Source organism: Cebus imitator, unplaced genomic scaffold, assembly GCF_001604975.1.
Source record: "Cebus imitator isolate Cc_AM_T3 unplaced genomic scaffold, Cebus_imitator-1.0 Scaffold156, whole genome shotgun sequence".
Lineage (NCBI taxonomy): Eukaryota > Metazoa > Chordata > Mammalia > Primates > Cebidae > Cebus > Cebus imitator.
The window spans coordinates 1,801,807-1,813,782 of NW_016107471.1; the positions used below are offsets into that span (position 1 = coordinate 1,801,807).

The window sequence follows — 11,976 nt, forward strand, 5'->3', positions numbered from 1 at the left end:
AACAGTCTCAACACATTTATGTGGTTAACAGTTTTAAGGTCTCACTTTAAAAGTGCTATTGCCATCTACTATTCTAGCTCCTAGTATTCTTTTTGTTATAACAGTCCTCAAACTCATCTTTCTCCTCTTTTTTCCAGTTCTCAGAGCTAGTTCTGTAACAGGAGAAAAGAGAGACAATATTATCATACTAGTTTAATTTTTAAATCATTCTAGGTGTTCAATATTTTGAAAGGTTTTGGAAGGTCTAAGTAAGTCACAAAACAGGCTTTTTTTTTTTTTTTTTTTGCAATGAATTCTGTAGCTTCTTCTCAATCTCCTGTGACTCTTGCACATAATCTCATTAAGAACTTCCATAGATAAGCCAGGTAAGAATTTTTTTAGAGAAAACCTGTTACCCATTGCTCTGCTTCCTAGTGTCCTCTATTGTCCTTTTCAATTACCCAGATCCTACCTTTCTTCAGAGTTGAGTCAAATCAAGCCATTTCTAGTGCCTCGAACTTATTTTACTTTCTTCTCAGGTGAGATGCTAAGAGGAGAGTGGTCACTGATACTCACTTGCTGTAGCTTCTCTCTCCTCACCTCCCTACCTGTTAGATCAAAACTTAGTGGATTGAGTTCTCACACATCTCCTATTTCCATTACTGTTTTTTAAAAATTATTTGTCCTCAGAAGCATGAATGTTCTATAAATAACTGCTGTTCAATACATGTTCAGTTATCCTGTAACTTATTATAAGTTCTATGTTTAGCTAGCTTACCTTAATAATTTCTATAATACTTTCTACTTGTGACATGATTTACTATACATATAATCCCCATTGCTTACTTGTCTTATTTTATCTGCAAAGCAAGCCTGTGAGATAATCAGAAAACATATTGTTTACGTATATGTAGGTACAAATATATATTTGTTTAGGACATCATTAAGAAAAATGGGTTTTCCAAAATCAAGCAATTTGTAATTATCTGTCTGAGCCCTAGGAATGTGGGTTGTCTTATTCTTGGTCTAGGGTTCTTTCTACTACCAACTGTTGTTTCAAAGAACCATCGTTCTATAGGGGCCCAGTCATCCTTCATTGTAGATAAATGTCACATTGTTAGGCTGCCCACCATGGCTCAGTGCAGAGATAGCCTTTTAGATAACACTTTTGAAACTCTGTATTCTGAGACATAAGGTCAAAAAGACAGGGAAATGGCCATTTGTTCTTATTAAAATATATTTAACCTATTGACTTTATAATGCTTATTCTATGCATTGACTCCTTTGACATTTTATTAGTTCTTCTTCGCCTTCTCCATCATCCTCATCATAAATATCATAACCCTGTGAACACATATCATTTTTATATCTGAACTGAAATTATTTCTTAAAAATTTGAAAAATATATATGATTTTCTCAATTAATGACTTACATACATAAAAGTTCTTTGGGTGTTTCTATGCCTGCCAAACTGTTCCTCATACTAAACTGAGTATGGAAATATTTAAAATATTAAATATTGGTTTTACTTACATTTATATCAAAAAGAGTATAAGACACTTTAGGATTTTTTTATTTCAATTTTTATTTGAGCATCTGAAAAATGCTTTACCAAATATTCATTTATTCGTTCTACAATATATCTTGAAAGCATACTCTATGCAAGACAGGTTTTTAGGTGTTGAGATTATGGTAGTTATCAAAACAAATGCAAACCCCTCCTTTGGTGGAGTTAGCATTCTAAAGACAAACATAACACCAAGAAAGATGGACTTCTCCTAAAAGCCTATGGTGGTGGAAAGTTTCAATCAGCTGCTATTATTCTGTGTTGCCTAATAAATACATGATTAAATGAGTGAGTCCTTCTAGGGTTTCTAAACAACTTCAAATAAAAAATCCAAAGCACAAAAGAAAATTTTATGTGAATTATTAACATATAGATTTATCTATCATCTATTTATCTATCTACCTATCATCTATCAAGTAAGCAGCTTCTTTGGATATAGTGAGTCAAAGTAGATGAGTATGATTAAATTTATTTGAATTTTTTTACCTGATTCATTTCTCTTTTCTTATTTGCAATTACTTTATCAAAATAGGTAGCTGCTAAGTGACCACAGTATTTGTTTAGTCACATTAAGCATTGAACATATTTCTGCATATTTCTACATTAAACACATATAGAAAATTTTATGTCGAACTCAATTTCCGTATTGAATACATATAGAGAAAAGGGCCAATGTCTCTTCTTGCAATGAGATGCAATCTCCCTATACACAGTTCAATTTTTCATTTAATAATATTTTAATATATTTCTACATATATAATTAAATGCAGAATACAAGAGGTAATAATTTAATTTTTTATTATCTACAGAAAGAATTGCTAAATTAAAAATCTATTTTTGAAAGTCAAAACTATAAATCAATAAAGAGTCAGAACATGGTAATGACTAGCGAGCAGTAAGAGGTACTGATTTATTTTAGTTGAGGACATAATGAAACCGTAAGGGAATTCATGTTGATTTTCAGTGAACTATAAATAAGCTTTTAATTTAATGTTACCTTGATATTGTGGGTTCAATTAAAGAGCCAGTTCTCATTTTCAGTTGGTCAAGTTCAGATCTCAGCTTTTCAACTTCTTCTGCCAATCTTTCCTAAAAATCAAAATAAAAAGTTACTCACATGCCAGTAATACCAGCAACCAATTATGATAAACCAGGGTTAATGGTTTTTTTTAAAAGAGAAAACTGAGGGTATATTTTTATTAAAGGTTGTTAGCCACAATAATAAAGCATGCCAAAATTTTCCCCTTGTAATAAAAAATGTGGATAGCAGAAATCAATAAAAATTTATCTACATTCTCTAACATTCACTAATCCTAAATATTTGAAAATTCATGGGAATATTAAAACTATGACCAGCTTTGTAGACATCACTTAAATATGCAGAATAGAAATGATATTCAGTTTTAAAAATAAAGAAAATGACTTATTTATACAGTGAATGAAGAATTTCCATTATTCTATGATGGTTAAAGGACATATGGGTGAAGGATAAAGATGATTCGATCGAAAGAAAAAGGAAAGAAAAGCAAAAATCATTACCTTAAAAGAGAAAGTTAACAACTTTTTAGCTTCATAGTAGCACAATTATTGGTACTTAATAATTTTCTCAAATTGGCATTGTAGGCTCTGGTCTGTAAAAAATCCCTATCTTTATGTCTTAGAGTGTTTAATTAACTGCTCATGTAAGCATTTATTTTGGTTTTCATGATTATAACTTATATATTGTTATACATGTCTAAATGTATCCTTCTAGATTTTTCTATTACTGTTTTTTCCCCTTCCCAGCAGCTAGTGCTTGATATTTTACTTGACTCAAACTTTTTTTTTTCACCACACTTTTTTTTGTCAATGTGGCCTTTGCAATGTTTTTCTTTTCTGTTCTTTTTATCTCACTACCATCCTACTCTAAGCCCTTTTTATCTTTTTCCTGAATGATTTTTACAAGCTTCAGTCTCTTTCCTACACATTCCTCTACTAGATATATAATTTTAAAACATATGTATAATCAACTAATGCTTTGCTTTAAAATGCCAATAGTTTCTTACTGACTTTGAAAATTTCTTTGTTCATTATTTTCACAAATGTGCGGTGAGTACCTCTTGTGTGTCAGGCACCAGAGATACAGTAGTGAGCTGACAAATGTCTTGCCCTCATACAATTTACAATTTAGGAGAAAAGACGAATAATAGACAAGTAGGAGTATAGGAATATAGAATGTTGTCAGAAAGGAGAAAACAGGGGAATCATGGAATGGTTTTCAATATAGTCATAATTGAGCAATAACCTAAATAAAGGAGAAAGTAAAAAATGAAAATATTAGAAAAAGACAAAGCAGATAAAAGCAACAGCAGGTGCATATGCCCATTAGTGGAAGTGAAGTAGAGGGCAAGGAATCCACTGTGGCTGGATTGGAGAGGTTAAATAAACAAGTAGAGGACGGATTTTTAAAAGCATGATTGCAGAACTTATGAAGGGTAGTCCTAAAAGGCATTGTAAAGTACTTTAAACACTCTGACTTTTATTCTGCATGAGATAGGCAACAATTGGAGAATTTTTAAATATTCATTTAGAGAAAGGGTCTCACTTTGTTCCTGCTTCTGGGCTCAAGTAATCCTCCTGCCTCAACCTCCCAAGTAGTTAGGACTACAGATATGCACCACTGCACCTCCCTATTTATTTTTATTCTTGTAAGGATGGGGTCTTGCTATGACTCCTAGATTTTCTAGCAGAGAAGGGAATGATCATTCTAATTGCTGTGAAACAGACTGTCAAATTAAATTGGGAGGCAGAAAAGAGAGGAAATTATTAGGCAAGAGAGTAATGGTTTGGATAAGAATGGTGTTAGAGTAAGACTGTCTGTGTTTTGGCTATATTGTGAGAGTAGAACCAAGAGGATTCGATATTGGACTAGATGTGGAATATGAAATAAACATAGGGGTCAAGATTAACTCCAAGTATTTTAGCCTGAGTAACTGAAAGAAAGAAATTGTGATTATGATTTACTGAGAAGATTGCTGATGTAATAGGTTAGGTAGTTGGTGTTTGATGTGTGGGAGTGGGGTAGGTTGGCATGTTACATTTGAGATATCTAGGTGTCCAAATGGGGATGTTAAGTTGGCACTAGAATATGTAAACTCTCTCAGGGGAGACGACCCAGTAGGTAATCTAAAGTTTGATGTGCTCAATTTATAGATGATATTTAAATCCAGGACATCAGATGAGGTCACTAATGAAAAATCAGAGAGAAGAAAGGATAGCTAACTAAAAAGTTCAAATTTTAGAGATAAAGATGGAAAGGGAAACACTGAGAAAAGAGGTTGAACATACAGAGGGTTTTACTGATAATGGACTATAAGTATAGTTAGTTCAGTGGAAATCTGAGGAATTATAGAAGATGTGGTCAGATTAGTGAATGTGCCCAGCTAAATGGGGTGATAGTTCAGAAATGAGGTATTACTGGGGATTTACTCTCTCTGGAGATTGACATAAGCAAGGATGCAAAGCATAAAATGATTAGTACTCTTGGCTGCTTAGGCAGATTGTTGGAGTTACAAGGTTTGGGTAGGTGGCGGGGGAGTGGGTTCTGGGGATATTGCCAGGAGCACACAGATCTTTGGATAACATAACACGCACAACAAGATCAAGTCCAAAATTTGCAATCTGCTCAAAAGCTACTTCTTTAAATACATACTAGTCACAGTAAACTTCTGATGATTCATCAGATCAACCATCTTGGTTTTCTCTGTGTTCTTGCAGAGGATTCATCCTCTACCTAGAATGCTCTACCTTTCTCTGTTTAAGATTGTATATATATATATATGTCTTTAAGAGGCTACTAAATGTAATCTCCTCTGTGTTGTCTTTGTGAACTACCTCAGAAAGAATTAGATACTATCTTCTAGGTCACATATTACATTGCCCTAAAGACCTATCTATCTATCAGGAGATTATGGACACCATGACTGTAGAATCAAATAGTTATTTTTAATTGCATCATAATTTGCAGAATCCAGTAGGATTAAATGTATAATTGTTCTCTCTTTCCTCTATTCTTAATCTTTCCAATACCTTCTATATGTCATACTGCCCCCCCACCTCCCTCCTTCCCTATGCCATACTGCCCTCCCCCACTCTCCCCTCCCCTTCCCTCCTCTCCCCTCACCTGCCTGCCTACCTTCCTTCTTTCTTCCCCCTCCCTTCATTCCCTCTTTTTCTCCATTCCTTTTCTCTCAATGTCTTCTATCTTTTGTCAACACACAATTATAGATCACTTCTTAAGTTAGCAATCCTATCTTCTTTAACAAGATAATATAAAATTGCTAACACTAATTTTGTAGGGTAATAAAGACGGAAAATACATATTAGCAATTAAAATTTTCACAATATGCCCTTAGCTGCCTCTTCTACTACATGCCCTACAATAGGAATAATTGATTCCAGCCAAATCATTGTGCCTATTATTTACGATCTCACACTCAGTACTCATCCTCTCACCCCACCAAGCACCTGTGATCATTCTGCACGAACTATGTTTGAAAGCCTTGCATCAGAGTCCTACTTTTCCTTAAATCTTCAGTCAAATCTTTCCTTCCTGAAGGCTTTGTCCCAGTAGCAATATATCATGGTCTTTCCTACCCATAGCTATTACTGCCTACTTCACTCATTTGACCATTTGACACTTGGCATCTGCTACCCTGCATCTTCACTGGTTTGGAAAGGCTGTGTTCTCTCTCCTCAATTAGATTTGTTTAGCTCCTTTGGAACTAGAATCATGTTTGGACATATATAACTTAGCATAATTCTTATATATAATAGTATTTAATATTATTTCTGCCTACTATTACTGCCTACTTCACTCATTTGACCATTTGACACTTGGCATCTGCTACCCTGCATCTTCACTGGTTTGTAAAGGCAGTGTTCTCTCTCCTCAATTAGATTTGTTTAGCTCCTTTGGAACTAGAATCATGTTTGGACATATATAACTTAGCATAATTCTTATATATAATAGTATTTAATATTATTTCTGCTGAAAGAATATCTAAAACTAGACAAATTAGTGCATATATTTTAATTCTATTTATATAAGACATAAAGTAAGGCAAAACAATTTTTAAATGAATAAGTCAAGATAGTGATTATCCTTTAATGGAGGAGTATGACTATAGACGAATTTGGGGGAAGCTTCTGTAGTGCTAATTTTTGGTGAATTTGGGTTGCAAAGATTCATTAAGCTCTCCCTCTCTATGTACCCTTTTCTGCAGGTATAATAAAAATTGTTTTACAAAGACAACATACAAAATTTAGTTTTTCAAATTTACTTCACAACAAAACATCATCAGTGTAATTGAAAATAAAAATAGAAAAATGGGCAAAAAATGTAACTTTCTATTATACCTTATCATGTAAAGATTCTTCAAGATTTTTTCTGAAAGTTTCTGATTCTTGAATTAAAACATTCTAAAGAAAAGAAAATAGCAAAAATAATTAATACACAGAAAATACTTAAATATATAAATTAATATCCCATCACTCAAGAATTCTCTTGGATTTCTTCCTTGGTACAGCTATTTTTTGGTTTCCATGGAAACCATGTTTTGATGAAATTTTCAAATGTGAGACCTTCACATTTTAAAAAGTACATAATTTAAATGGGAAATGTTATTTTGTAACACTTGGATGAACAAATGAAATATTACATTTCAAGTTATTTCTGTTTGCCTTTTCTTAGACCACATTTTAAATTAGAAACTATTGGTTATTCTTCAAATAAGAAAAAGTGAGTAACAAACTAAGTCTTAGAGGCATTATAAAAAATTCAGAAGAACTCACTTTTTATTATCTGAAGAAAGAAGAAATTATCAAATCATATTATTACAAAGTTCACTTTCTGGACATCTATTACAATGTGGAATTAACAATTTATAATGATACCTAAATTATTAGAGAAATAACAAATTCCAGCTATTCATAAACCTAATATTACATATCACAAAGTCATGTGGCAATAAGTTGGCATCACAGATACTTAAAAGAAACCTTTCCAGAAAATTATTGTTGTCGTTAAACATTATTTTTTTCTACAAAGCAAACAAGTACAATAAGGCATTATATAAAATAATGCATTGTTTTCTAATTTATAGAGTAAAATTGAACTAAGAGTGTAGTAATTGTATAGAGGCCATGTATTTGGAGTTGTATGGGAAGAAGACATGTCTTATGACTTTCTAATAGGTAAATTAATGAAACTACTTTGACATTTTGTCAAAACATTTTCCCTATTTTGGTGTATCTTATGTATTAAGGGAAAATGTCTAGCTAAAATAGTGATTGACATTCAATCTAAATTTCCAAAATTATGTGATCATCCGGGTTTTGTAACCTACCTTTATTTATGCTCTGGAATTGGTAACCAGCTCACATAACTCTTGCTGGTCTGGTAGCTACCAACTATCAATGAGGCATATGTAACTGTGAATCACATTGCAGACTGTACAGAAGCACTTTTTCTGAAATAATGCAGCTGAAAATACTGGGGTCCTAAATCCTCTACTGGGATTGATACTAGTTCTACTGATGACTTAAACTCACTTACATTTTGACTTTTTGACTGGTGTGTAGATATCAGTCACTTGAGACATGAATAGTTCAAATCATCTCCCCCTCTCCAAAAATATTGACTTTTGTCTCATCACTTTTCTATTTTGCATACCAGGCAGAGGACAAATAAAACATTTTCATCATACAAGCACAGCATATTTTAATACATTTGCCTCATATGAACAAGCCAATATAAAAGATTCATATATCATGCAACATTTTTTATTCATCCAAAATTAGATCTTACACTTATTTAAATAAAAATTATGCGTTCATTTTTTAAGAATATATCAGGTATTTTTTAAAACTAAGTAAATGGATCATCTGGCCAATACAATGATTGCAGCTGTATATAAAACAAACATGATCATAGGAACACTGCAAAATATTCATGTGATTTTACCCTTCTATCATTTTACCTTTTCTTCTAGAGCCGCCATTCTTTCCTTTAAGTGTAGTTGTAGGCGTTCATTGGATTCAGTCAAAAGTCTATCAACAGTATCCGATAATCTCTTGTTATGCTCCTCATTCATTTTCTCTCTTTGCCTAGCCTTACATTTAAAAAAATGAAATAAAAATACATTCAAAAACTGTTTGAGATTATTTTCATAGTTTTGCTAGTTTAAATTGAATTTAATTTTACATCTGTTTTGATTAAAATGGTGAAAACTTTTTTCTTCAAAATCTACAGGGCATATTTGTAAGTTTTAAATATGACCCATACTCAATTAAAGGCTTTCTTTTTATACACAGAATATGAATTCATAAACTGATGATGGGGGGTAATAGTTCTTAATATACATACTCTTTGAAGTTCTTGATTTTTCTCTTCAAGTTGACCCTCTAGATGTCTCATACGTTCTTCAATATTTCCATGTCTTTCTTCAGCCTGTTAAGAAATATGATAAGGCACCTGAAATTTAAGATTTGGTTCACTCTTTTTCTCCAAATAAATTGAAATAAAATGTAAAGCAAGCTACTACCAACTGCAAACATAGTTTTTAAAAAATAAACTTCCTTCAAACAGGCAGCTGAACAGCATTGCTTGAAATGTGTCAGCTACAAAGGCCTGTTACATCCAAGCATCAGCAAAACATTGGAGTTATTTATGAGCAATGAAATCAGCCAAATGTAACATGCAGACTGTGCATGGTTTGAACACAAACCTGCCATTGTCCGATTTTAAGCTCCTGAAGCACTGAACTGCACAGATGGTCGATTATCAATAAATAAAAGTAACATAATTTTTATAAACGAAAAGAAAAGAAAAACTTAGATGGATTCTATTTAGCAATAGAAAGTAAAGTCCAGTAGGACTACCTTCCTACGTATGGAGATCATTTCTTGTAGTTTAGCTTCCATAACATATTGATAATCATCAGATGAGGTAGAAGAGGTTGGATCAGACTAACGAGTCAAGGAAAAGGAGAGGGACAAAATTGAAAAATCAGAACTAAAGACACTGACACCGAACAGAACGTAGCACAGAATGCTTAAAAGAAAAGTGTGACAGCAAATTTAATACTTTAATAGACAGAATTTTATGTGGAAAGAACTACACTGATATTTGGTGAACACGATGCAGTTGATGATTTTAAATAAAAAACAATAATATACTAAAATAAAAAGCTATCAACCTAAGATATGAAAGGTTAGTGATGGCTAGCAATGAGAGACTACTACAGAATGAATAAAGCAACTCTGAAAGAGTTATATAATAATTGGAATTATGGGAAACCAAACACTAGAATCTGTTTCTGATAGATTGTTAAAAGTTTGTATTTTGGTTTGTTTATGTTACTTAAAAATAATGGAAACAATGTATCACAATGTTGAAGAAAATGCAAGGCAATGACTCAGGTGTAATTAATTTGGAACAAAATTTATTCTAAACCTTGCTTTGTAGAAATAAGATAAATAACTAAGCCACAGGGTAATTATGAGTAGTCCCCAATTCAAGCAAGATTGAGTTTCCTCAGCAACAGGAAAACTTATGAAATGACTTCTGGTCTGTGAATGTGCATATGATCATTGATCTAGATTCTAATGGCCTACTCTCAGGTATAGGTTTAATTGGAAATTTTAAATGAAAATGATTAAAAGCCCTCGAATTATCAAGCTGACAATAATTCTGTGAGAACGAGAAATCTTGGTTGTGACTCTCCTGACACCAGGGGCCAATTCAAAGCTATTTCTGCACTGATTTGTTGCTGGGGAAACAAAATAGTGCCTAAAGTGAATAGGCAGCACAGTTGCCTTGTGAACTCATGTTTGCCCAGTGCCAAGGTTAAATACATGTCTTGGAGGTGACTGTCAGGTTACCACAGGTGCAGAGTGTTCAACACATGTGACATTGCTGATAGCAAAATTGTTAGTATGTTATGCAGGGATTACATATGAAGTTACAGCAACATTTTAATCACTGAAAGTAATTATTATATTTAAATGATTTTATGTCAGGACTACAAATTTTAACTTCAGAGCATATTCTATCACAGTTTATAAGTTCATTCTAAAACAGTGAAGCTCACTTTATGCCAATATAGAACTATATGTAAATATGACATGCAGTAAGTGAAAAGAAATAGTAACCTATTCATGTATTGATTCAGATGCATATATACTATTTTGTGCGATAAATTCCAATTTTTCCAATTTAATCTATGAAAGCAAACATTTAACATTTCAATTCTGGTGTGCTTATGCAAACTACAATTCAACATTTACATTTTGTAAGGTTTTCCTTCAGATATTCTTATTTTACAAATGTGGAAGATAATAAAGACAATAAATAACAAATTTCTTCCCTCCATGTTGTCTTCAAATTTCCAAGTAGAAGCTACACAGAGTTACCATGATCCCCAAATGTCATAAAATGGCTTTTTAATATCATTTAAAATTTAGGGTTATATTAAGAATACAGTAAATGGGTCAAAATGTTGTTGAAATTATATAACCTAAATTCATAAAGGTATTTCTGATCCTTCAAAAGTACATTTTAACATGAGTTAGTGGTGTTAAAATTAGATGACCGACTCAAGATATTTGAGACATGAATATTTCAACTGTCAAAACTGTGTCTTCAAAAATACAAGTTTTTAGAGGCCTTTAAAACTTCTAGCTGTTTCTATTTATTTAAAACAAATTAAACTTAAAAAAAACACAAAACAGCAAAATTTTGAATATTCATTTCAGAGATAAATAAGAATTTTGTTCTGTTTAAATTACTATGCTATTGCTGATACATTTTATTGATACTAGAAATAAAACACCTCATTCAAGATGAATTATGTCCTTGCTAAAGAAATATGCATTTTAATTAAAAAGTAGATATGATAAATCATAAGACTAGGAGCCCAAAGTAATCTTTATTGGTTAATTGCCTATAAATTTGCCAAAGCAAAAGTTTTAGTTGTATCCATAGCTGTTAACCAATAATTCTGACTTTCTAAAAGCTATAAATAAGCTCCACCTACAAACACAGATACACACACATACACACATATTAGAAGGAGAAAAATAGTTTTATCAACCATACATAACACATTCAGGCATCTCTTCTGAATAATACTTACTGGGACCAATTTTCAACCAACACTACTGATTTGGAGTCTATGTGAGGACTACAGTTTCAGCAAGTGTTGTAAATACAAAGATCACACAGAAATAGTCTGCTATTTTTTATACTCCTTGGTGAGAAACTGGGTTTATCTTGTTTTCACTCCTTAATATAATATAGAAAAATTTAAAATATACCAAAAGTTTTAGGATGAACTACAGAGAGAAATGGTTTTGAGAACATGAATAAACTTAGAAATGGAAAAGAAAT

The 11,976-nt window shown here is 32.2% G+C and overlaps 1 protein-coding gene across 26 annotated transcripts in view; it reads right to left on the reverse strand.

Moving 5' to 3' along the window:
• The window catches only part of PPFIA2 (PTPRF interacting protein alpha 2), a 485,065-nt gene that overhangs the window by 97,543 nt on the left and 375,546 nt on the right, over positions 1-11,976 (reverse strand). For all 26 annotated transcript variants that reach the window (XM_017543486.2, XM_017543479.2, XM_017543480.2 and 23 more), the window contains 4 exons: positions 8,953-9,036; positions 8,567-8,698; positions 6,945-7,007; positions 2,545-2,636 (listed from right to left, as the gene is read on the reverse strand). In XM_017543486.2, the coding sequence (XP_017398975.1) occupies positions 2,545-2,636; positions 6,945-7,007; positions 8,567-8,698; positions 8,953-9,036 (371 nt within the window). The remainder of the gene's footprint in view (positions 1-2,544; positions 2,637-6,944; positions 7,008-8,566; positions 8,699-8,952; positions 9,037-11,976) is intronic.